Source organism: Spea bombifrons, chromosome 5, assembly GCF_027358695.1.
Source record: "Spea bombifrons isolate aSpeBom1 chromosome 5, aSpeBom1.2.pri, whole genome shotgun sequence".
Taxonomy (NCBI): domain Eukaryota; kingdom Metazoa; phylum Chordata; class Amphibia; order Anura; family Pelobatidae; genus Spea; species Spea bombifrons.
This window is the reverse complement of record NC_071091.1, coordinates 69,480,315-69,507,225: the sequence shown is the minus strand read 5'-3', so window position 1 is coordinate 69,507,225 and position 26,911 is coordinate 69,480,315. Positions and strand designations below refer to the sequence as shown.

The 26,911-nt window shown below is 39.8% G+C and overlaps 1 protein-coding gene across 3 annotated transcripts in view; it reads left to right on the top strand.

The window, feature by feature from the left end:
- RIPOR2 (RHO family interacting cell polarization regulator 2) overlaps positions 1-26,911 on the top strand; it is a 56,473-nt gene that overhangs the window by 4,758 nt on the left and 24,804 nt on the right. For 2 of the 3 annotated variants that reach the window (XM_053466708.1, XM_053466711.1), the window contains exons 2-6: positions 18,936-19,062; positions 21,303-21,458; positions 22,166-22,244; positions 22,582-22,605; positions 26,478-26,531. In XM_053466708.1, the coding sequence (XP_053322683.1) occupies positions 18,936-19,062; positions 21,303-21,458; positions 22,166-22,244; positions 22,582-22,605; positions 26,478-26,531 (440 nt within the window). Of the gene's footprint in view, positions 1-5,310; positions 5,565-18,935; positions 19,063-21,302; positions 21,459-22,165; positions 22,245-22,581; positions 22,606-26,477; positions 26,532-26,911 lie in introns of those variants that run through there. The other variant, XM_053466709.1, reaches the window with a different exon arrangement.

Genomic DNA, 26,911 nt, shown 5'->3' with positions numbered 1-26,911 from the left:
ATTTGTGCTCCTTTCACATTTTCTTTATATTCAAAGGGTTTTCTAGGGCATACAAACTAATTCTTTAACTCCACAAGATGTCTACTGTAACTGGAGATTTCTCTTGAGGCCCCGGCTGTATTTCAGAGTCTTTGGAGTGATGACCTCTTCAATGGATTCATCTGTGAATATTTAAGGCTTATACACACAGCCACACCTCGCCGTCTGCATGAGGCCACGGGGTGGCATTAAAAATAAATGGCTCTTCGTGCACTTGTTTTTGTAATATGAGAACCGGTCCATGGTGTCTATTCTCACCATGATCAGCCTTTGTGATCAGTGTTGGCCTAGTAAACTCTTCTCTTCTGTAAGAAGTTTGTGCAGGTTTTAAAGATTTTCTGTGTGTGTCATAAACACACAAAGTAAAGCCGAATGCCATGCATGGTTCTATCCGGTTAAGTTGGCGTAGAGGCGTTGCTAGGCACCAGTTTGGAATCTATAGCTCCATAGGGAAAATTGAATACATAGAGGATTCGTGAGGAGATGCCATACCCATAAGGATGAAGTACTCTTTCACATGCAAATCCATTTAATATGGCTAATACCACAATGAGGAAGCACCGTGCGACAATTACAGCTTATATTAACATGCTGGTCCTTCGTATTTATGTGGGGGAAACATGTATTTTGTACATCATGCCGGCTAATTGTCCCTGGGATCCACAAAAAAAACTGTTAACCAGAGCATGCAACATAAACCTATAGTATTTGCAGCTTTGTATAAATTGCCATTTTATATTCCGCTAAATGGGATTTGCAGAAAGATGCTTTAGAGGGTTACTGATTTAAAGGGAAATCCCACTCAAAACAAGAATGCGTATTAACCCCTTAAGGAGCTGTTTTTTGTTTCTCATTTTTGTACTTTTTTGACAATGGCTATTCTTAATGTTTCTGCTGCGCTCATGTTTAGCTGTAGTCTTATTCTTTCTCATTAACTGAACCAACACAAATTACGGTATATATATTTTTTTCATGGCAAGATGGACTTTCTTTTACATACTATTTTAATCATATCATCGAATTTACTATATAAAGTTGAAAAATCTTTTGCTCATCTACAAAAGTAATAAAAAAACATCTGGTAAATAATATTTGTCCTGAGTTTAGAAATACCCACTGTTTTTATGTTTTAGTTTTGCAAGTTATAGGGAATTAAGTACAAGTTACATATTGCGATTTCAAAAGTTTTGGGGGTGTTTTTTCCACCCTGAACCTTGTAACCCTGACCCCATGTCCTATTTGGGACACGTTTGATGCCAGCCAATTTAATTTACCATAATCATTCCATGTATTTCTGAAAATTACGACACCCCAGGGTATTTCAAATGCTTGTAACGCTTTCTGTCAGGATTTTTGGGATGATTCGGCACCAAGGTTTGGACATAAAAGTAATTATTTCCCCTCATCTATGAATGTGACATCAATGGAACATTATTTTTTTGAATTTTTTTTATATTTTAGTTGGGCTCCATTGACCTGCATGGTGATTGCAGTAACTTTTGCTGGAGTTGTTTGTGTGCGTGATTTTTTTAATGCTTTTTAAGCTCATTCAAACCCACGAGGTGCCAGGTATGTCGTCAAGGGGTTAAAGTATTCTGTGAATACTTCAGGAGAAAAAAAGAATAAAGCATCTGAGCTAGAAGCTCCAGCTGCTCGCTGGTCTGAGAAATACTATCACTGATTGGCTGCCTGAAGCAGCCAGTCAGTGGCAGGAGTGTGTTCACATTGAAATGAGAGGAGTGCTTGCTGCGCGTTCAGCAGCGTTCACCGAGGCAGCGTGTGAGTTGACTGTAGGCAAGTTTATCACATGCATATTGACCGATCTCCTGCAAGCCAAAATGGCTGGGGTTTGGGAAATGGGCAAATGCTTTTCTGCAGAAAGTGTACATGGTGACTTGAGTGTCCCTGGGTGTAATACCCATTATACCATAGGCCACACAGGTGGTGGGTAAGGATTTGAGATCCATAAATCACGTGATATATAGATTAATAAGTGTATTGTGTAAAAATTCAGTTACTTTCAACATTCTGGTGGGTTGCAGTTTATAAGAAATGTTTGTACAAAAACAGTAAAGGCTGCTGTGCAGTATCTGGGATACATTGGTGGAATGTTGAAAATCAGTAGAAGAAATGTAGTTATTTTTCCTGTCAGTATATAAAAAAAAAATAAACCAGAGACACAAGTGAGGTAGAAGCTGCAACCCTACAGCTGCCTTCCTCCGTGGTTCCTTTAATCATATACAACGAAGGTAGCTCTACAAAGTCACCTGCTAAAATGTAGATACTTTACAAAACTGTGTAGGTTGTACTTGAATACCACCTTGTCATTGCAGAAATTCAGTGTAAATTATCTGGGACCTAACTAGTTTAATATACTGTTACTACAGTGTCTAAGGACATCTGTTTCAAGCTATCTGAGCAGGGAGAATGATGTCCCTGTAAATAATAAAGACAAAACTGTTATCGTATCCACTCCAGTTGTCTCGAACCCAAGCCTTGGAAAAAATGAAGACCAGTTAGTGCACCATTTCCCATGCCTATGAACTGGAGAGGCTACTCCTACTCCCATTGCCAATTATTTTCCTTCGATTCAGCATCAATAGCCGTTCAAGTAAATGGTTGCTAATGAATGGAAGTTACTGCAAGATCATGTTGACCTCACTGAAAAAAGCCCCCTCACCCCCAAAAATACGTTTCTTTGATACTTCTTTTGTTTTGTTTTTTTGTAGTGACATGAATATACTCGTTACTTAGGCGGTTGTTTTGGGGCAAAAAACTTGACATTTTATAAAGGCAATCATAATGTAAGAACTCCTAATTTTACCAGTGAAAGCTAATTTGAGATTAAATTCTTACAAAACAATATGCTAATAAGAACAAAATTTATATAAAAACCTTTTATGTAAATAGTAACTAAAATGTTTGCAAGAGTATAGGCTCTTAACGTAAAGGGTAGACATAAACCCACTATTAATACATTAATAGACCTGAAAGCCTAATAACGACTTAAAATTGAGTAAAGACGCACTGTGGTAGGTTTGAAAATAGAATAGTGGAATTGCTGGAGGCAGAAGTTATTCCCTAGAATAATTAAAAGGGATAAAAGTGCTTGCCCATAAGTGATATTAAATTTTTATTTCATTTTTTGCACTTGTTACGCTTACATCATTTGTGCCCTGCTTGAAAATGCCACAGCAGATTGCACTTGAATAGAGTGAATAATTTATAGGTAGCGCTATAACAACAACTGCACAATGGCAGCTTTTATGCCTGTCTAATTATGGAACGAACGACGGTGCATTATCTGGCATTTTCCACTGAATTAGCAAAACAAGATACACAGGGAGCGAGAGAGAGAGAAAAAAAACTTGGTCTCCCAATAGCAGACATGATCTCAGTATAATTTAATGCTTTGGAAGATCAGTATGGGACTTGGCATGGACAGGATGTTTGTTTAGAACTATCGAGCGTGTTTCATGGCTTTAGAAATACATTAGTGTAGCTTGATGCCCTTTATTGTCCTATGGAAATACAGACTATGTGCATCAAGGGCTCTTTTTAATTTTTTCCAGTTGGTCCTATATGGCGGATTAACAAGGTTGCCCACTTATGTTGGGCTTTTCGTGTACGCAGCTATGTGTTTACCTTTAAAGGGACACTCTAGCCATCACATGCACTTCAATGCATATGGTCGTAGTGTCCTCTTTAAATTAACAGTGTTTCCCTTGCGGATGTATGATTTATCAGAATATCCCATCCCCAGCTCTTTGGCTTGCTGGGGATGCATTTTTGGGCAAAACATAAACAAATTGCAGGAAATGGAGGGGGCGGTGTGCTGCAGATGTTGTTTTTTGTTTTTATGGCTAACATGCATATTAAAATAGTTACAAAGTACTTACATTTTCATTAGTGAGGCTGTATGGGACATTGGTGTCCCTTTTAGCGAGGAATAAAGAAGAATACCGGTTATAGCTATTTGGAATGTAGAGGATGTTATAGAATCCCGTTATCTAGTAAGAATCACATCTCTAGTAAAGCTTACACCGTACAGGCAATAGATCCACTCTGATCTGATAACATGAAATAATAATCATGTGAACATGTCAAATCTGGAACTGCCTAAAAGTAACTGCGCGCTTTAACTTAGCAGTCCACTTTTGCAAATCTTTAAAAGTAAAACTGCACTGTACCCTAAAAAGTTGGCACCGTTTAAAAATTATATTAGACAACCTGGGAAGGATTAAAGTGAATGACATGGGGTCATTTGAAGAATATTGCTGAATAATGGCCCAAAATGTTCCGACCTGGTACACAGAAATCAAATATGATGCTTTTTCTTTTTTCTGGACCTTAGTTGGTCCTTGTTTAATGCTCGAGATATGCTTATAACTAACCCATGCATGTTTTAAATTCCCTTAACTGTTTCTTCAAGGAGTTTACTCCAAGCATCTAACACCCTTTCAGTGAAGAAATTCAGTATCGCATTACATCTAAACCTCTGACCTTCTAATTTTAGACTATGGCCTCTTATCTTGGCACGTCTCCTCTTCTAAGATATACTTCCTTCCTGCCAATCCCTTTATTTTAAATGGTTCTGTGCTGTTTTTCTTCCTAGTTACGCATGTCACCAGTCATTGCTAATCAATTTTATTCTATAAACATTGCAGGGTTATTAGAAGCTAATATCTCTTTCTCCACATAGGGGTCTCCAATACTATACGCAAAGCAATTTCTTTTAATGGCCCACCACTGCTTTTATCCATACCGTATGTACGCGTTACATAGTAAATGCTGTAAAATAACACTTCATCTCTGAAATCTGTCCTGAATTTCTCAGTGGCTAACCTTTCATCGCTTTTATATTAGGAACATCTGTTGCTTATGATCTCATCATAACGCTTAATGTGTGGTCACAATCAGAAATTTTAATTTCAATTATGTACTGTGAAAAGCAGGCTAGCATCGTCGTGTATGGCCGCAAGGGACGCTTGAGTGGGAAAACAAAAGATCCAATGTTTTGGAAAGCTAACACCTACGTCCGAGTACTGACTGGGTCCTTGGAAATTTATGTTCAAGCAGGCAAGCGCTGCAACTTTTTGTTAGAGGTATGAGCAGATTTTTTTTTTTTTTAAATCAAAGCGTTGCTCTCCTTGTTGCCCCTGAAGGGTTAATCAGCACACATCTACTGGCAAGTGAGGGTCTCAGACTTCCCTAAGTTGTGATGACACCAGTCAGGCGGAGGCCCAGCCTCTCTTCTCACCCCCTCCTCCTTTCCTCCTGCTCTCTCTCTCTGTCTCTCAATATAGTATCTCCGGCTAGCAGTGTGGGTTATACCAGCCACTGAACACAAGCTGCTGACTGATCTCTTTTTTTGGCTCGAATGCAAAAATTAAGCCCCGGCAGCCCAGGCATGTTGGAGGTCTAATCCGCTACAATGGCTATAGACTGGCTGGAATGAAGCTTTGTTGATAAGCGTAAAACTACACTGCTAAACAGGGCTATCTGCGTCCACCGGCACACTGCAGGTAAGGCGAAGCCCACTGTGTTAGCGGATGTCCTGTCATTTCTGCATGATACAGTGTAGCGTTTGTTAGCCAATAGGATCACTGAAAGAAAACCCAAAACATGAGTGAGATTAGGTGGCATTGGTTGCATGTAACTTTTATTAGATCATAGGAAGCCATGTATCCTTGTATGATTGGGGCAGAAGTGGTAAATCACTGGATACATCATGCTTTCTTTTTCATTGACGGTTTCTTTTTTTTTCTTTTTTCATATTTTTGTCATTGTATATAAAAATTTTGGTTAGAATGCTTGGTGATGGATTACAAAGTCAGTTTGTTTTTGGAGAGACATATATTATAAAAAAAAATTGAATGTTTGGTACATTCTGCTTTGTGACTTCACAGTTCTTCCAATTAACCATTCCAAATTTCTATTTTTCTGTATGGTTCTACACGAATAACGGATCTAACAGAGGCGGTATGCGCTTCATTTGCGTGTCTCTCTTGAGACCCTGAATCTAGTTACTGTGGTACTTATTAGGTCCGTTTCTACTTCCTATGAAATGAATGGAAATAATTTTAACTTTTTATTTTGATTGTATATAAAGATTTGTTTTTATGCATTAGTTGAATTTTGTTAATGGATTTTTAAGGTAGACAGCTGGTATATATATAAATACAATTTATTTATATAATATATATGTATCTATATATCTATATAGATATAGATAGATATATATATATATATATATATATATATATATAATATATATAATATATATGTATGTATATATATAATCTCATGTGGCGTTATTGCAAATCCATTGAATGACTAAGCAACCAAGGACATACTTTGTGTTTTAAAACCAAGAACATGGATGCTGTCATAAAAAAAACAAAAAACATGGAATTCTGTGTTACAGAACTCACCCCTTTATTTGGGTCATAATGATCACCCCCCCCTCCCCCTGTAATGAAGCATATCCAATCTGACTTCGCTGTCCACAAATATGACAGGCTGTTTGGATAATGCTAAATACATTGCTCGATGATGCACAATGTTAATTGTTTGTTTACTAATTAGAGAAATCTTAAAGCTCTGGTACCCCCTTCCTCTAATCAAGAGATAAAGTTTGCAAGCAACCATATCTCAAAATGCATCAAACATCATCTCTAAATATGCGTACAATGATATCGGCCATTGGATCCGTGTAAAAATGCTGGGCTTTATGTGCAGGGTGGGCATCAAAGGTAGATGGTTCATCAATATGTGTCCAGCAGTGCCAGGAGAGGCTTTGCCGCCCTAGTGTTTGATGGGTTAACTAAAATGTTTCCTTAGTCTTCAGGGTCAGGCTTTATGGCAGCTCGCAAGGATGTGCCTTGTGATGGCCAGAAGCAAAGGCAGTTTATATTTTGAGGTTTGCATCACCAGATTTTGTGTTTTGACTTTTGCGTGTATTAGTAATATAAAAGGTTTATTATGGACAGAGGGGCGAAAGTACTAAGCTGTATTAAAGTTGGCTTCTATGTAAGTACATAATATACCTGTAACTGAAGGTGCGCTGCCGTAGCGGGTACTTGTGCTTTAATGTATGGATATTGGTGGCATGTTTCAGAAGGAACATTAGGTGAGCCAGTGGGGGACCGGTGACCGGCTCAGAGGAGCAAGAGCGACCTTGCACTCCAAATCTCATGGTGCCCTTCCAGTTTTGCAACAATGCATAAAACAATTTGCATCTTTTGGGACTAAACCGTTTGCTTTTTAAAATGACCTTCTTGCTTTGCATACCGGTCTTTGAGCTGTGTAACTGTGGAATGAGGCAGGTCTCTGCTTCTTTATAGATGATGTAATCTCTGCCTCCTTGTGGGCTGCTTAAACTTCAGTGATCTGGTATGATGTAATATCCTTGCACTGCCAGGAACATAAAAACTAAATCTATAAAGAGTTTGAGTTGTGCAGTCAGATCCATGTACTCTGATGCTTTTGTTATTTGTGCCTCAAATATCAGCTGTGATTTATTTGCAATATATAGCTGTCTCAACACTCAACACACAAATGGAAAAGCCTCCCAAGGGAAGTGGTAGAGGCTAATACAGTGAGGGAATTTAACATGCGTGGGTAGGCACAAATCTATTCCAAATCTAAGATGGGACCAAGAACTGATTATGGTCTTTATATCTGGAAAAATGGGCAAACTATTTGGGCCGAATTACCCGCAGCTAGTGGTTTTAGAGTGTAGAGATCATCCAGTAGGATGGTCCCTCATACTATCTCCCTGCACACTGTGTCTGACTGATCCAGTGTACAGGAAGTGACATCACATTCACTTCCTGCATGCTAGATTGGTCTGCACACAGCAAGGAGGAAGAGATACTCACCAGATAAGTGGTGTGGGCAGGGGCACAGGCAGGCTGTTTGGGGGCACTGACAAGCTGTTTGGGACAAAGATTGTGCAGATAATGGTGGCACTCACAAGCCTTGTGGGCAATGCTGGCACTGTGGGACATCATGCTTGATAAAGTCGAGGGCCATAGGGCAATTTTCCCACCGGGGCTCTGTGGGTTTTTTTTTTTGTTTTTTTTTACATGCCATTATTGAAAACGCTCACCGTTTTTATGAATCATTTCTTTTTCTTTTCCCTTGAATAATTGTTGCCATGGCATAGATTCTTCCCTTTAAGGCCTGTGTATTTAGGTAGCATTTTATCCTACAACATAAGCTCTTTTTCCTTGACATACATTCATTCTCCATTATCTATAGGTTCATATGGCAGGATATATTCATGAATCAGTTATGATTCATACCGAGTTTGTTTCCTCCAGTACATCACACAATCCGTTGTTATGTTTTCAAGCATTATTCCTGCTATCAACTTCAATCCTACCTGCATGCTTGACTCATACATTCTGTGCCACCTATTAGTGTCATGTTTTGCAGTTTAGTTCACTTATCAGCTGTGAATTCCTATTCTAGCATGTGAGTTTGTGGCAATATCATGCTGTTGATATAACTTCGCTCCAGCATGAATGAAGGTATTTATGAAGAGTTATAGTAGAGTGGACAGGGCTATATCTTCATCCATCATGGAGATCAGCATCAACATTGTACGAGGCTCTATGTACTTTTAAGATTGCGTTTTAGCAGATGTTCAGACGTTTTGGAACAGATTGTCCTCTTTGGAAAGAAAAAAAAAAAAAAAAAACCTCTGGGAACACTTGGGCAGAGTGCCAAAGCACCTATAAACGGAAAATGTGTGTAGAATTTGCAGAAATCATGTCTATGTCTTTAGTTAATCTTGCCATTTTTCCATAAATCCCAGCATTGTGGGGCATACAGGTGACCATAGTCCCAAAGAGAGAAAGAAAGAAAAAGAAAAAAGGATGAGTCCAGCTCCATCATATTTACGTTTGGCCCCTTGGTACCATTCTCAGCGAGTGGCATTAGGTGGCCGTTCTCTAGATACAATGTTGTGTCTTTATTCTTCCCATTATAATAAATGGCTTAACATCGCTCGTGGGGTTGTTTGTAGTTGACCCTAATTGGTGCTTCTTCAGAACTTTATCTTGGAGTTGTTTTGATAGCTCCTTGGTCTTCATTGTCCTGTTTGTTTATGTATACTCTCTAACAATCCCTTGGTAACACACTAATTGTACACAGGTGGACTCATTAGACTAATTACATGGGTTCTGAAGGCGTTTACACCGAAGCTTATTTAAGGACATCACAGCAAAGGTAGTGAATATATGCTTGCTCACATCTTCATGTATTATGTAACAAGTACATGAGCACTTTTGAGTGAAAGCAATAATGCTTAAACAAACTTTTATAATTTTTATGCTCGCTTTCTTGTAGTACTTTGTGGTTGTCCTTTTATCGGTAGCTTTGAGAAGAAACAGGCCTATAATAGATTCCATCTGTTGGCTCAGTGAAAGGTACCTAAGACTTTCTAAGGGTGTATCCTATGGAACTTTTTAATACATTTTGTTCTCGAAGATTCAAGGCACTATTGCATCCAGACAGCTTTAAAAAGAAAAGGGTGTGATTAAACATAGCGATTTTTTGTTGTAATGTTGTAGAAACGGTCATTGCTGTCTTACAGATGTATGAATAATGCCATTGTACAGGTCCACGGCATATGATGGTGCTATATATAAAACCATAATAGTCTTAATGTTCAGCAAAATCTAGCCAAGTGGCTGTACTTCAGGTGTAACCTTTTGTCGCGGTTGCCCCCCAACCCCTTTAGCTATGGATGTAATAGGCGTATGCGGTAATGAATGTAATAAAATGGCAAGGCATATGATTACGTGCGTCTTAGCTCAGAGCAGCACTTTTAATCTGAACTAAAGGTTGCCTCACTAGGGCCATCCATCTTGACCCAATTTGCTTCTTTATTGCTAGCCACTAACATAGTCCACCCCTTATAGAAGCTAAAATGTTCCACACTTTTTTTTTTTAAATAAGTAAAAAATAAAGCTGTCAATCATTAAAACATTTTGCTGCTCTAACGAATGGCACCCTAGGTGTCCTGAGCTTTTAAGAAGTGTTTGTGTTAATTACCTTGTACCTACTGCCACTCAGCTGTAAGATGGATCGGTAATGCACGCTGTTGGCATCAATTAAGATGTAGCGTGCAGATTGGCACGTATATCTATGTAATCATTCCATCTATTCATGTAGAGAAAGAGGGGTAAGTAACTGCATATAATACATCACTCTAATCGCATGCGTCAAAGCACTCGCACACTCTCTTGCGTTGAGCGGAATTGTTTTTTTTTTTCCTCTGCGTAGGTTGCAGAATTTTATTAGCAGCTGTTACGCAAGAACATTAGTGTATGAAAGCAACATGTTTTCTGTGGAAAATGGGCATCTTGTGTTCAATGCATAGAGATGAGCACAACAATATGATTATAATAGGTACTTTAGCTTCAATTGCAATAGCATTTTTGTTCCCTTCTCACTGAGCAAAGATTAGTTAATGATGTCATTGCCTTTAATGTATTATAGGGTGTTTGCATCGCCGACATACGTATATAGCATGTGCTGTGTGAAGGTGTTAAAGCACATGTAAAGGAATAACAATCCCGGCATGTTATGGTGGCCAAAGCATCTTTGTTAACATTATCCAGCAACTTGGCCTCTTATTCTGAAGGCGAATGTTTCATAATTATCATCTTGGCACTTCTAGGATCAGGTGGGCGGTTGAGAAGAACATGTAATTTACTTGCATATTGGGCTTTTGTTTTGCATGTTGGGGTTTCTTTTCTTGTTTCAGTGAGAAACTATATTGGTCTCGGGACTGACAGAACTGCTGGGGATGCAAATTGTATTTATTAACCCCTTAATGACAAAGCCCGTACATGTACGGGCTCAAAATGCATTGTTTTCAATGAGTGTTGGGACCGCCCATTGTCCTTAAGGGGTTAACAAAGTAGTTTTTCTGGGGGAGATGCTTCTTTTGCATGTGTGATTAAGTCCTTGAAATTTCTTGAACGTAACCTCACAGACTGACCTCAGTGTTATGTAGGGCCAGCTCCATCCTCCTTGAGTGTGAAACTTGTCTGGGTTTCATGACGCTCAATGAAATCGAGATAAAACTGCAATAAAGCCTTCTAATGCTCATGTGCGTCCGCAGTGCCACAGCGCTGGCTGCAATAGAGATCAATGTCTCGGCACAGATCTCTTCTACATACGTCTCCAATTCTCCCTTGCAGTCCTACAGTTCCTGCATGATGACAGCAGATGGATAAGATGTTGTGCAGTTCAGTGACTGCAAGATTTTTTGGCAAGTTGTCTGCCTGCCTCAGCCTCACCACCAAACTCTGGACAACAAGCACTGTAGGGTAGTATGGTTTTTGTTGTTTACTTCAGCTTCTTAAAGAACGATGGGGAAACGATGATGGAGAACATGTGGATGTGGCTACTGGTGGTGGTGGCAGGGCTTAAAGATGAGAGGGGTATAGATAATGTTGGAGGCATGAAGATGATGAGGTGTGTGAGGCTGAGTATATGATGCGTATGATCAGTGGAAAGTTTGTCAGTGTGGTTAATAGGGGTCAGTTTGTGTCCGTGTGGAGAAGCATGGTAAGCATGAGTGTCAAAATACTGGTGTTGGGGAATTAGAGGGTGTCTTAAGACTGCCCACATGTGATTTAGTCGGACGCCTTATTAATACTTGGAAAAGCTTTATTGACACATTACCTGGAAACTCTTCTGATTTCACTTCTCCAGGTAGACCCAAATCCTCTGAGTTGCAGGAGTGGGGTCCTGACTCGCCCCACTCGCTGCCCATTTCTCTTTTAAATAGGGGTGTTAGCATGATGTCATTGGGAAGGTCCTGGGCGCATCGCGCAAGGGTAGGCTCTGGGTAGCCGGAGCCCCCATGTTCCCAGGTATGCACATTAGATAGCCTAATTCATAACCAAACCAGAAGTCTTCCAATACACAGAAGGGTACAGTCTACAGGTAGTGCAAGGAGGGATGCTTATAAAAGCTTCACGAGACGCGAATAATGATCACACATGCAACTCCACAAGGGATATTAAAATGACAAGCTGACCCAACAGCTGACCCAAATAATTATAATACATCTATACTGCTGTATGACCACTATAATTAACATATAAGTACATTGTACCATATCACACCTAATTAGATTTGCCATGTATAGTACCATGTGCAATAAGGGTCGCCAGTGTAAGAAAGGTGGATACGAATAAAGTGAGGGGGCTATGATGTATGATGAATGTGGTAGGGCCATGATGAACAAAAATAAAGCACTAGGGCTTAGGACCCCACAGTTATGTGCCACTCGTACAAAAATAGCACTGTGGGGTTTATAAAGCCAAGCCTGGACAAGAAAACCTAAATTGTTGGGTGCATAGCCCTGAAACTAATAAAACACCTCCTATTTTCACACCAAGCTGCCAAACAATTGCAGGAAACGCTCCCGTTGAAATCTGTGGAAGTACTTTCTGAGCATCCCCCTCCTTGGGTGATATTTTATTTCTGCCATTCAGGGATACACTATGCCGGCTGCGGCTTGCGCTGAGTCGGTGTGAAGGAGGGACTCAGAAGAGGCTTCTCCACTCTCAGGCAATCGGAAGAGACTTCTCAACTCTCCTGAGACCTCCTTCACTCAGACTTTTCATTGAGGCTGCCCGGGACATGTGGTCACCCTCCCCATATCTCGCTGGCAACGAGTATCCCATGTGCCTGCGGGCTGCAGTAGCGTGTGCGTGTGAACGCATTACCTGCAACCGAAGTAGTTTGAGTGTGAAGCAGGAGACATCAGTGGGAAAAAGGACTTTTATATACATTAAGGTGCATATGGTGGTTGGAATGTCCCTTTAAATTTTGCTACCTTTTCTACAAGTATTTATTTCCGAACAGTTACTCTGTGATCGTTCTAATTTAACTGAAACCGACTTATGAGAAACTTTTAAACTATATGGCAAGGCCCCATGAACAAAAGCGTTCTGTATTATAAAAATGTTCCCATGATGATATTGCCCATGAAATGGGTCATGTGTTTTACATTATTCAATCAAGTTGAGATTGTGACATGAAAAGGTTGGCCACCACGTCATGTCATCTCTGCGGCGCTTTATTCTGTATGGGAGTTTACGTATGGTTTATGTGAACGTCGGACCTAATCATCATGGTTATCACATCCTCCTCGGGCTTGGCAAGTGCAGAGTGCCAGGAAGGGACTTTGTATGCCTTTCAGAATACTTCTGCGCAGGAGTCCATTTTAGAAGTTGGCATCGGTGTCCTTTCCAAGTCCACCTTTTTTGTTTGACCGGCCTACTTGCCTTTTAAAATGTATTTTCCCTTTAAACACAAAACCTGGCACAATTACCCTAACAGCTTAGTTCCTTCACAGAGGAAGGAACAAATTGAAACTGACAATTCCTTGGAACGGGTGGAAGGCTTGAAGCGCACACAGTTTTCTGGCAGCCATTTAAAGCCTCTGAAATACAAGTGCCCAGTGCGGGCTGAAGCTGGCAGTGAATTTGACGGAGAGAGTCGTTCACCTAATCAACATTGCCCAGTATTGACGAGCAAGCCGTTATTCCCATTTAACAAGCGCAGTTTGGGCCTCCAAGCCAGTGACCTTTTTGAGGTCCCTAATTTAGCAGCCCTTTTCCGCAGCAGAAAGTCACATTTGGCAGCGTTACTGTAAGGCTTTGTCAAAATCAATTTAATTTTCATTGTCTGTTTCTGCACGGTGTGTGAAACCAAGTGTACCGACTGCTTGTAACACTGAGCATAAATGTGTATGATGAAAAAGTTTTCTTAAGGCATGTTTTACCTGAATCTTTTGGGTTAAAATGCAGCGCAGTCCCAATGATTCAGGTCCTTGGTAAGCAATATAGCTGTGAAAAATTAGATGGGACTCTAACTTGGGGTACTTTGGCGATCAAGCAATATATGACCATATGGTGTGACAGAATCCCCAATATTATGCCTTAGTTGATACATGCCTTTTATGCTTTTTAGCTTGTGAGCGCCCCTACTTTGTATTTTTTTATACTTGGGTTACCACAGATTGAAATCTTTTCACATTCCGCTATAATGTATGTTTGTGACACAATAAATGGAGTTTTATATACTGCAGGACAATTTTTGATGGTACAGCAAAGCCACTTTGTTTTGATGTATTATTATTATTACTACCATTTTATTTATATAGAGCCAACGGTTTACTCAGTGCAGCTTACAATGAGTGTATTCAAAAGGGAATGACTAGACTAGACAGACAAACCAATCCATTAGGTTATACTAAAGTCCGTCCTGTCATGATTCACTTTAGTATGAGACTATGAGGTCATGTCGTTCTACGATCAGCAGGAACATTCCTTTGGTTGCCATGGGAAACGTTGCACCAACCCATTTTTTCCACATAAAACCTGGCAGTGTGTTTTAAAAATGTTAAGTAGGAAGAGTGTATGGTGGAGTGGAGTTACCTAAAAATCCTTACCCTTATGTGTGCATCTGGAACATATTCAAGGATCCTGGTGTCCAGTGGCAAAGCGTGGCTCTGTGGCGACATCATATTTTATCAAAGAGCCTTAATTTTAAAATACCCTTTTTAAGGAAATGATGTTGAGGTTGTTGAATTTTCATCCCTTTATCTGATGGTAAAGAACACACAGTTGCCTATTCTGTTAAGTAGTGCACCACTGTTTAACGGGGCACTCCAGCCACCCTATGCTAGCATGTGAGAGCTGAGAAGCCCCTTGAAGTTTCCGTTCCGTATTCATTTGCCCCTGTGACTGCCTCCCGGTGAACACGTCTCCTAGCACGTGATATATTTACCAGCAGACCGATCCACCACTGGCTGAACACTGCCGGTGGGGGATCTATTGAGACTCTGCGTACATTTTGTTGAAAGATGTCCCACTGGTTTCAATTAAAGCTTGAAGCAGCCAATCAATGGCAAGATTAGTCAGACCATGGATGAGGCGGGCATCTGCAGTTGAAGAGCTGCAGCTTCTACCTTGGGGGAAACTGCTTAATTTTGTTTTATATATATATTTTTTTATCTTAATGCCTGAAAAATGCATATTGAAGTACTTTTAAGTTAAAAAAAAAAAAAAAAATAAGCATTCTTCTTTTGCGGGGATTACAGAGAAAGTAATCTGTTCCATTTTAAGAGACCCACACACATGTTCCGAAGCCTGGCTGTGACATACAAAACTCTGAATTCTTTGCTTTGACAAAAATGCTTGGTCTGTTTCCTCTGGCAACCGTATCCATAGCAACGAGGTTATCAGCAAACACAATATCAACTACATTAAATTGCTGTCATTTACTGGGTTCTTAGAGGATTTTGTCAGTTTTGTTAGCTTCAGAGCAGGTAAGAACATTAAGCAGACTATGTATTTTTACGACTGTGAGATTTGTCCAGTATACCGGGCATAAGACCACCTGTTTGGACCTTAAACAGCCCAGGAAGGTGTTGACCTCCATCTTTTCTGTGGACACCAGTCATACCTAAGAAGATACAGACATTGTATATACAACCATTGTATATATGATTTTTTTTTGGGGGGGGGGTGTACTGCTGATTATATCGCTTTTTACGATGTTTTGCATTAATAAAGGATGTTATTAAGCCTTTAGTGAAAAATAGATCAGAAACCATTTTGATTGTGAGTACTGTATATTAATGCATGTTTGAGGGGAACAGGCTTTGAAAAGTAGCTTTTCAGTAGAAAAAAATAAATAAATAACTAGTCATGTTGGAATTCCAGGTCTTGCTGTGTTTGGGATTTAGAAGCTCGGTTGCTAGCAAAATCCTAACTGTTGTAGTCTGGGGTCTGATAAGCAACTCGGTAACTGACAGAACAGGCAGGTGTGCCTTGAGTGACTGGCAGCCATCGCGATGTTAGCACAGATTAGTACAGAGTTAGCACACCTTTCTCAAAGTAAAACATTGTCACATCCAAACCCAACTCGATAACTCCAATATGAGGTCTCGGCTGTGTGTAACCATGGAAACCAAGCCTGGCAGCATACGGATAAGTACTCGGAATTACAAGAGGGAGAGTGGGGGGGAGCAACAATTAGAAGGAATACATATATATATAAATTCATGTCTAGTATGGTACCTCATTTCCAGGACCTAAATGTGAGTGGTGTGTATAAAGGTATCATTCAGCTTGTTAAAGTAGATCTGTTACTTTTCAGTTAACGGTTCTGCATACTTAATAAACATTTAACATTTAGCATGGGGATTGCATTAAAGTAGCGCAGTTCCAAAAAACCCTTTTCACACATGAGGATTATTCACTAAAGGGAGTTGTCGTTTTAACTCCGTGGCTTTATTATACATTATGAAGTCCTGTTCCCAATAAATTGCTGCTGCCAAGAGTTTGGCTGGCCCTGTATAATGCAGAGTTGAATCAGTGGGACCATCCTGTCTTGTCTAAAATGCATCTACCAGAAGATGATGTGTGGACATAATGGATCCAGTCATCATGTAAATGCTGGATCATGTCCTGTTGCTCTACGCACCCTGTTGGCAATATGTGATGTGATGTTGAATATGATCTATACTGGCCCAAAAGCAGAGCCCAGTTTATAGAGGTCTATACATGGACCCAAGAATGTCCCTTCATTGGTGCATCATTGATCGATATGTCGGAAACTACTTTATAGTCATCATTATTAATATCGCAGGTATTACAGGTAATGCGGCTGAGCTTATTTTCTTCTAAAATAAAATATTTCTTACAACTAATCTTATTGATGCGCCAGCCTGTACCACAATTTGTTAATCTCCGTAGTTTTTATTCTTCAAATGTGAATATAAATTGAGTTGGCTCTTGTAGGGTGTGATTAATATGGTGTAGCAGTTGCTACCATGGAAACCTTTTTCTCCTGGCACACACAATTTCATACGGAAAAGAGGCAATCATTGAAACGAACGCTCAAAAGAACACTTTTTCCCTTTGCTTTTTTTTTACCCTGTGGTTTGTGTTCCACATTTAACAGATTAATTGCCGAGGAGGAGACTGCAGAGCTTTTCAGCTGAATTCCTCCTCTGCAGTGTTCTGGAGAAAACTAGGATCATGTAATCTAAAATAGAATTAAAGGGGAAGTCCCACATTTTTTAATCTTGTGAATATCCTGTAATTTTAAAATATCGTGTCATTGACTGCAAAGCTATATTCTTATACCAGCCTGCAGTCCGTGTAAGTTAGTGGTGCGTTGAAGTGGGTCAAGAGGTTTCTTGAACAAAATGTTACATGAGATTCCTTCAGATATAGCGGATTATTACAGCTACTATGCCGTTTAAGATTTTTTTTTTAAATTGACCCGAAATAGTGACCATACGGTACGAAAACATGCTATAAAATGCATCTTGCACAGAAAAAAATATTCTTTAATGCAGCTCTGCTGTGTGACCTCCGTTAACAGGAAATCTGGTCTCCGTACGCTGAATTGTGTCTCTATAAGCTATATAGAACATTTAAAGGCATGGCCTTTTTTAACAGTTCTAAATCAATAATAAAACGCTACACGACAAACCATTCTAAATGTTTTCAAAAGTTTGTACTATTAAGATTGATGTCCTATGTACCTAATTTTATTCTACAACTCCTAGCCTCCTATCGCTATATCAACGTATGGCTCTTGCTACACTCAGTTTGCTCATTTAATAAATGGATAAATTGTGGGAACTGGGAAGATGCTTTTCATTATTATTATTAAAAAAAAAAATACCTTTTTAATGAATACTGAATACAATTCTAAATGTTATATCCCTCCCACATACAAGGTCAATGTAGGAGAGAGATAACATTTAGGATTTTATTCAGTTTTCATTAAATGTTATGTTTAATTTATTTTATTTTTTTCACTTGATCTTGTCACGTATTAATATACAAACATATTTACACGCGCACACACACACTGACATACTTACCTCTACCTTTGTTGGCTCAGGAAAGGCTCTAATCCCTCGCAGACAGCCCATAGCTCCCCAAAACCCTAGAAAGTGATTTGGTGCCCGGGGTTTGCCAAGTCCTGTCTTAAATGCAAGTCTAAATTTTGAGGCCAAGCAACATGCTGAAGGATTTGTTTATAATAATCTGAAACCTTTTGTTTTATGATTAACTAGTATTAGAATAAGATCATTTTAAACGCACATTTCAGCAGTTACATGCGCGTAATGCATATGATCGCCGAGTGCCCCTTATAAATAATGGCTTTTTGCAGATAGGGGTTCATTGCACCCCAGCTTTTTTATTGCAGGAGATGTATCTTGAGCACATCTTCTGATCAGTATTGTCCATTCGGATACAATCAGCCACCAGCCAGCCCCTCTGCTGGCTCGCACAAGTTCCAGGTGGTCTACTGAAAACCCCCTGTGCGCATGCACAGAAAGTGCTTCTGTGGGTTACAATTGGAGCACTTTTTTGCCAGTGCCTGGCTGTCTTAGGCAGCTAAAACTGGTGCAAAATACAAGAAGAGGGGAGGGGGCATCCGCTGTAGTACCTTCAGAAGGTAAGAAGGCCATTTGTGAGTTACAGTTAAGGTCATTTTTATTGGGGCTGTAGAGGACATTAAATTGTCCCTTTAAATGAGGATGTTTCCCCCTAACTGTTGTAAGCAGAAGATGGCTGCATTAAAATAATAATAATGATGATAAGCTGTGACCTAGAAAACAAATTGACAAACCTGGAAAATCCTTGCCAAATTATATCACCATTTTGTTTTCTTCCCTAAGGTCTGAAAACATCATTGCAATGCAGAATCTTTGTGTTCAGGTTCCTCTTATCAGCCAAGAAGAACATAAAAAGCCTCTCTAGCTCATTGTACTATTGTATGTCTATACAAAGAGAGCCTGTGCTGAAGATATTTGTGATTTTGTCTTGCAGGCATACCTTTCAGAACCCCAGATATCATGTCTGTTGGCTCTCAGGTTTTACCTCCCGGAGGGCCTAATGGCATTCTTAGAAGTCAGTCATTTGCAGGCTTCAGTGGCATTCCAGAAAGAAGATCTAGGTAAGAGTCTACTACTTTGCTTAGAGGAGGCCATGCACTTAGTTGTAAAATATACATATACGACTTAGATGGGTGTTCAATTAAAAAAAAAATCTGCATAATATGTAATAATATTGTGCTGTTCTGTATGCAGTATTATTCACTTAAACTGTGACAAAAAAATACATGCATAACTGAATCTGTGTTCCATAGCTATATTCTACAAATTTAGTTTCTGGTGTTGTAAGGGTTCAAAATGGAACTTTTTTTTTTGTTTTTTTGTGTGTTTTGACACATGGCTTGCCAAAATCCCAGTTGATGCATGAACATGACAAAAGTAGGTTTTGTGTGGAGAGTACATAAATACAAATTGAATCATTTCTACTATGGATAGAACGCTGTCAAAATCCTACGAATGAGGTCATGTGTCTTTCTTCCTCTTAACGTACAAGTCAATTAAGCTGACTGATTAGAACGTATGACGTTAAACTTGGATGGCTTAATCAGTTTGCATTTAGGCTATCACAACAATGTCTAGTTTAGCTTATCAAGGACCATACTGTTTATTTTTTTTATTTATTTTGGAGGGGGTGTTGACAAATGGCTTGCCAAAATCCCAGTTGATCCATGGACATGACAAAAGTACACATTTGGATTACTTTACAGTAAAGTTTTCCGAAATACAGGCATATCTTTTTCTTGTGTTTCTGGTGAGAGTACAATTTCTCTCATTTATTACTGTGCCAGGCAGATAACGTTTGTCAACGTTTATCTCGTCTTTTCTTCTGTTTCTATATGATATTGCTGCTTTGTGTGGAAAGTACATAAATACAAATTTAATAATTTCTACTATGGATAGGACGCTGTCAAAATCCTATGAATGAGGGCATGTGTCTTTCTTCCTCCTAACTTACAAGTCAATTAAACTGATAAATGAAGTTGACCAATTATAACGTATGACGTTAAACTTGGATGGCTTAATCAGTTGTCTGATTTGTCAATAAACAAAATAGTTTTGATATATGCTTTTTGCCGTTTTTTCTTTTTAAACCCACTATTAGGCTATCACAATAATGTCTATTTTGTCTTATCAAGGACCATAATAAGACAGTGCTGGATTTCACATGATGTTTTTGGCCTTTTCTTCAAGGTTACAAAGAGTCTATTAAACTGTATATATTAACACGCATGATATACGGTATTACACACTGGAAAACTGCCTGTGAATAAACATAGCAAAAAGAAGAATGCATGTTAAAGTAACCTGCGCATTATTAAGAATAAAGGACATTTCTGAGATAGACGCTGCAGCTGCCCTCCTACTCTGTGGTCCACTAGTTGGCTGTATGAAACGTGCATGGAAACCTGTATCAATTGACCATGCAGCTGTCAAATGCATTGAATTGTATAGGATGGTGACTGTCCCGTTAAGAGAAATGTAGTTTAGGCAGAAGTGGTTGCAACCTTTTATCAATATTATAATAACGATGATAAATCGAAAAATGAAACGTGAGCATGAGTAAAATGGTCTTGTGTGCCGGGTCAGTTCCTTGTCCTTCATTTGGCTTGTGCTATTAATGTCTTGTAGTACCACATGTGATATTTTTGAAGGCAGCTGTTCTTAAATCATTCTGGAATTTATGGATTGCCCAGTTGTTCTGAATGTTTAGAATTCTTAAATCAAGATTGTTTCGATTGAGACTTTGCGTACCGAGGCTGTACAGCAGAGGCTTTGCTAGGTAGAAGCTAAGAGGACTAAAGCCATAGGTTCATAGATTGGAAATATAGGAGAATACATCAGGTAAGGAGGAGTCATGTGTAATGTGTGTATGTGTTGGGTATGTTTTTTATAGTGTGTTTCGGTGGGGTGAAGTGTTTAGGCCCGTGTGTATATATGAAGGGCTAAGCCTAAAGCTAGCATGGGCTCAAGACCTACATCTTATGTAAGAGAAACGTTTTCCCCTGCATTATGCACTAACCAAAATTGACGTATATGTGTTCAAAATGGTTGCTGTGCCCTAGTAAATGTGTGTGTGTGTGTGTAAGAAAATGTTTGCTTCTACTTTGATAAAGTGGCACAGTATGTATACCCTAGTTAGATTATTACACATAATGCTCATATTCCGTATCGCTGTATGATGGAGCAAACACGCACCTGCAGAACTAGCAGACTGTCTAGAGTATGCTCATTGTGTTCCATGTTAGAGGATGTCTCTAGATATTAATGTTTTTGTTATCTTTTTGTTCTTCCTGTTTTACAGATGTAATTCCTTCCTGGGGAACGCGTCAGCTCCCAAAAAGCCACAAACCAAGCAAAAGAAAATGCATAACCTTGGTCACAAAACCAGTAGTTCTTCCAAAGAGCCTCAGCCAGAAAGAGTAGAGGAAGTGTATGGAGCCTTGAAGGCTGGGCTTGAGTAAGTATCATCTAAATATTATTTAAATAATCTGCCCCTACGTCCAGTTTGTGGAGACCCAGACATGACCAGCCTCGTGAATAGACGCCATTAAAGTGCCACGGCTATGATCCCTCCGATTCCACCCTCTTCTGAAGCCATATGCAGCTGTTTCATGCACACCTCTCCATCTTCAACCTTTCTAAATAATCTTTTATTCAACTCTATATCTACAACACCCACCTCTTTAATTGTTGTTGCTCTTGAAGTACTTCTATTCTTCTTTCATACATTTCTTTTATACCCAGCCACATATTCTGGCCTTCACCGACTAGGTCGGGGGCAGCAGTGCCCCTGCCTCAAAACAGATTGCCCTTTGGTGTGCTGATGCTTAATGGGCCCATTACAGGGGAGATCACTAACCTCCTCAACTGGCCCATTTACAGACCTCCATAGACTCCGTTATTTAGTGTCGTACCCTGGTGCTCTGCTGGAGGATGGAGAATGCAGAGTGGGCAGCTGAGGGCTCTGCCCTGGGTTAGTCGTAGGGCTGCGCCAGACGTAAATATACCCATATTAACGATCCTACCTTCTAAGCAAATTTTACTCTCTAGCTGCAGCAGTATATGTGGACTTTATCTGGCCTAATGTTACCATTAGTAGTAGGCTGCTGATTGGAATTACCTATTGATTTACATGTCTGCAACGTATTTGATTTCTGTTGATAGTGAATATCTGGAAGTTCACCAGACAGAACTGGACAAGCTGACTGCCCAGTTAAAAGACATGAAGAGAAATTCAAGACTGGTGAGATATTTCAGTACAATACAAACTTAAGCATTGTTCTGTATCTTGCTTGTTAGACATTTATTTTCCGCATGTGAGAGTATGTAAAAAAAAAAATATATATATATATATATATATATATATATATATATATATATAATGTGTGTGTGTGTGTGTGTGTGTGATTGACATATGCAATTATACATGTTGGCATTAGTAGCTATGTAGGATGATTCTTTTTTGATTAACAACACTATTCCATTAAAAAAAAAAAAAGGTTGCAAACGTCATTCTACAAGTTTTGTTCTTCATATTATTAGGACTTCGAAAACAAATATACATTCTTTTTCTTTTGCAGGGCGTACAATACGACCTTGATAAGGTAAGGTGGTCTTTTTTATTATGTTTTAAGCTATTTGTTTAAATCTGCACGTTACACAGATTTACAAAATAGCAGACATTTGTTTTTTTATGTTTTTATAAATTCTCACATTACTATGCAATTCTGGTAAACATTGGAAAGTCTCTCAGGAATATCGGTACTGGTTTATGGATTATCTGCAATTGGAAATCTGTATTACTGCCCTGGGTTTGTTTTTCCTTTTTCTTTTCCTTCAGTACTCTCTCCTATGTTTTTGCCCTGAGACGTTTTGGGGCGCTAAAGCAAATGATGTCATAACTTGATGTTAGACATGTGCAGGTTGAAAGCTCCAGGCAACTGGTAACTAAGTAGGACTTCCAGAAGCCTTAGGGACATTTTTTGTTGAGTTTTCTCAAGAAAGATAGATATTCTTTAGAAAGATCTAAACTATCTATGTGAGTCGTAGCTGCACAAAAGTCAATAAGTCATTGGAAGCAAAAGGCAAGATAAAAGATGTGACAGCAGATAAAAGAAGCAACATGACATATTGAGGGGTGGGTGCGCGTGACTTGAGTGGAGGGGAGTGTAACAATACTTGCATAGAGGAAGGGGTTAAATATAGCAATTGGTTCTCAAGAACTGCAGATGTTTTACGTATTTTAGGCAGATTCAGAGTTGTTTTGTTTTAATGTCACTGGTGGTCTATCAGTAAACTATCAGTTTAGGTTTCCTTGCAGTGAGATGAAAACTGCGACTTGATCTACGGATGAGAGGCCAACCCTAGAGTGTTTCTGCTGCAAGTAAGGTTACGATGATCCGTGCCTTATTGCTATTAGAAGGTCTTTTTGATTTAACGCTAGCTCACGTTTGAGTGAGTAAACACCCTGATGGCATAGGGTAGGCATGCATACGGCTAGATTAGCTGGTGTGGGCTCAAGCCCAATGCCTGTTAGTGCAGAAGGAGAAGCACGAGCGAGAAGCAGAGTGCGGTTCATGGCGTAAGAGATTGTAAGCACGTCCTCAGTGCGTTTGGAAGAACACACAAGAGTCTGGGGCTTGGCTTAGCGTTGGTTTAATTCAAGCTATGCCATAGCTGGCTCAACCAACCCTAGGAATACAGTGACAGAAGAAAGTAACCTGTGGTGTAATAATGAAATGGCTGGTTGAAATTACACAAAGAAAACATTTTTTAACACACCCTTATATATTTACACACTTTAATTTAATTCATAAATGGTGTTCTGCTGTTCAAATGTACAGGAAATGCGCGTTCCATCCAAAGAATTGCCATCTCTATTTGAATTTCAACATTTCCTTCTCAGAAAAATCTTTAAGATGTCCTTCCCTTTTTCTTAAAACCACATTCACATTTTGTTGTGTTGAAATATTCAGCTCTTTCCCATGTAATGAATTGGCAACCAGGGTGTGTTAAAATTGTGTAGTTATACTATATTATTGATATTATGTATATAGTGCCAACAATTTACGCAGCGCTTCTTAAAACACATATATTCAAAGGGTATGACAAGACGAGAATTGACAGACTAAGACAAACCGATACATTAGGTGGAGAGAGCCCTGCTTGCAAGCTTACAATCTCTTACCTTCACAGGACAGTAGTACTATGGTTAATGCATAAATACGGGTTTCTAAATACCGTATTGGCTCGAATATAGGCCGCACTTTTTTCCCCCACTTTAAGTCTTTAAAGTGGGGGTGCGGCCTATATTCGGGGTCTAGCGCCCGACGCCCGTGACTGGGCAGGATACAGATCCCCCGCAGCGGTGCAGGGGACCTGCATCCTATTCCCCGATATGCTCAGACAGCCTCCCCTGCCAGCACTTCCCACGGGGGGGGTGCCGGCACGGGAGGTTGTCTAAGCGCATCGTGCGGACCGTCCGCACGATGCGATTTACCTCTGCCCACTCCCGACTTACCGGAGCAGACTCCCGGGTGTCTTGCGGGGCCGGTGGGAGACATCTACGCAATGCGCGTATGCAACTTCCGGTACCGGCACCGGAAGTTGCATACGCGTATTGCGTAGATGTCCCCCGCCGGCCCCGCAAGACACCCGGGAGTCTGCTCCGGTAAGTCGAGGGGGGGGGCAGAGGAGGACAGTGGCAGCATATCTCGGGGGGGGGGAGGACAGTGGTAGCATATCGGGGGGGGAGGAGGAGGACAGTGGTAGCATATCTCGGGGAGGGAGGACAGTGGCAGCATATCTCGGGGGGGGAGGACAGTGGCAGCATATCTCGGGGGGGAGGAGGACAGTGGCAGCATATCTCGGGGGGGAGGACAGTGGCAGCATATCTCGGGGAGGGAGGACAGTGGCAGCATATCTCGGGGGGGACAGAGTGGCAGCATGTTTTTTTTTTGGTGCTTTTTTAAAGAAAAAAACTTTTTCTTTAAAAAAGCACCAAACTTTTAGGGTGCGGCCTATATACGGGGGCGGCCTATATCCGAGCCAATACGGTATCACCATCAAGTAACACAAATACGAGCGTGGGGTAATTAATCGGTGTTAAATTATTTGCTCAAAGATTTCATTGGAATTGACCTGTCTAATTACTATTAAATAATGTTGGTGTCTAGTCACTAAAGTTAGAATTGTGGTTCAAGAGGGGCAGAACTGGAAATTATGGGGATAACAGAGCTAGAACACAATACAAATGGCTATTATGCAGCTGTCTGAAACATTTAATTATGCACAGAAAATGACACTATTTTTAAAATTATACATACATTTTCTAGCAATAGAGGATAAACTACTGTTGATGTACATTGAAAGGATATGTTCATTTAAAGGGCATACTATGTGTGTGCTAACACACAGATACTTGTATTTTTTTTTGTGAGCTGCTACTGATAACGTTGTGGGGGAGGAACTTTTGCTTTGTACCAAAAAAATAAATGAATTGTTTGGGAGACAAAAGATAATAGCTGTAACAGGCAATAGCTGGCATTAGCGTTGTTAATGACAATTTCCATTGATAGGTTTAGTCCACAGAAATACAAGCTTCCTGAACTAAAGGTGTCTGCTGCGCATGCAGGGAAGCTGTCTGTGAAAGGGACACTCCAGCAATCATATAGTTTGACAGCTGAGAGATCCCTTTAAATTTTCATGATGTCCCCCTTGAAAATGCACGGAAGAACGCTGCAGAGTATGCCCCATATGCATTTGCCTACTTCCTCTGTTTGCAAACAGATCTCCTGACGCGTGATATACGGTATTTACTGCCACCACTCCATTATTTAATGGGAATGTGGAAAGTGTTCCTGTGCACTCAATGGAGTGCTTTGTGGCTCAAAACATCACAGAGAGCTGCAGCTTCCGTCCAGGGCCGTTTTTAATATTGCTTGCTTGAGCTTGCAGGCAAACGGGGAGGAAATGTATGTTTATGGTTAAAGGTATTGCTTATCTGTTTTAAGGAGCCACAGTACACACAAATACAAGTACATGCACTACATGGGACGTGTAATCATTCATGTCATGGTGATATTTTTGTGTGTATCTTATACGTGATCGCGTAACCACAGAAGATGAAGTTTTTGTTTTAAGTTTTTCCGCATGAGATGCATGCTGCAATGCTATTTTCTTCGACACCTTTTAGAAAGACAAATGCTGAATTTGGAAAGGTGTATTCACTAACCTGTATTTTGAAGGCGTTTATAGGTGTTGGACAATTGCCTGCCTTCACAATGCATTTTAAGGGCTTGTCCTTCAGGAGGGGCTGAGTAGGCCACGTGTAATGAATGGAAAATGTGCAGATTAAATATTCCTACAAATTTATGAATACAGCCTTTACGCCCCTAACGGTATATTGGTTGCATATATATATATATATATATATATATATATTATAATATAATTTTTTTTTTCTCTTTTCTTTCAGCAAATCAAGACAATTGAAAGGTATATCAGAAGACTGGAGTTTCATATCAGTAAGGTAATTAAAAGAAAATATTAACATAATACCAATAGAATTAGAGGACAGGAACTCGCAGGTAATTCAGTGAATCATGCCTACATGCCTAATGCACGGACAGTACCTTCTGCAGGATGTTTTATCACGATTCAGGAAACATCCTGTAAAAATATCAGATTTAGGTTTTGGATTAGATCAACTAGTAATTAGATCAGTTCTTGTACAATACCAGTTATGCATAATAAAGTGCAGATGTATTGAGAGTGCTGGGAGAGAATAAAATGCTAAATAGATCAGACTGGAGAAAACCATCCATAAATCAAGGTTTAGGGAGACTCCTCTTCAAAACCTTTTCTCATGCCTCTTACTGCGTATCATATTCTGTCAACTAGCACAGAGAA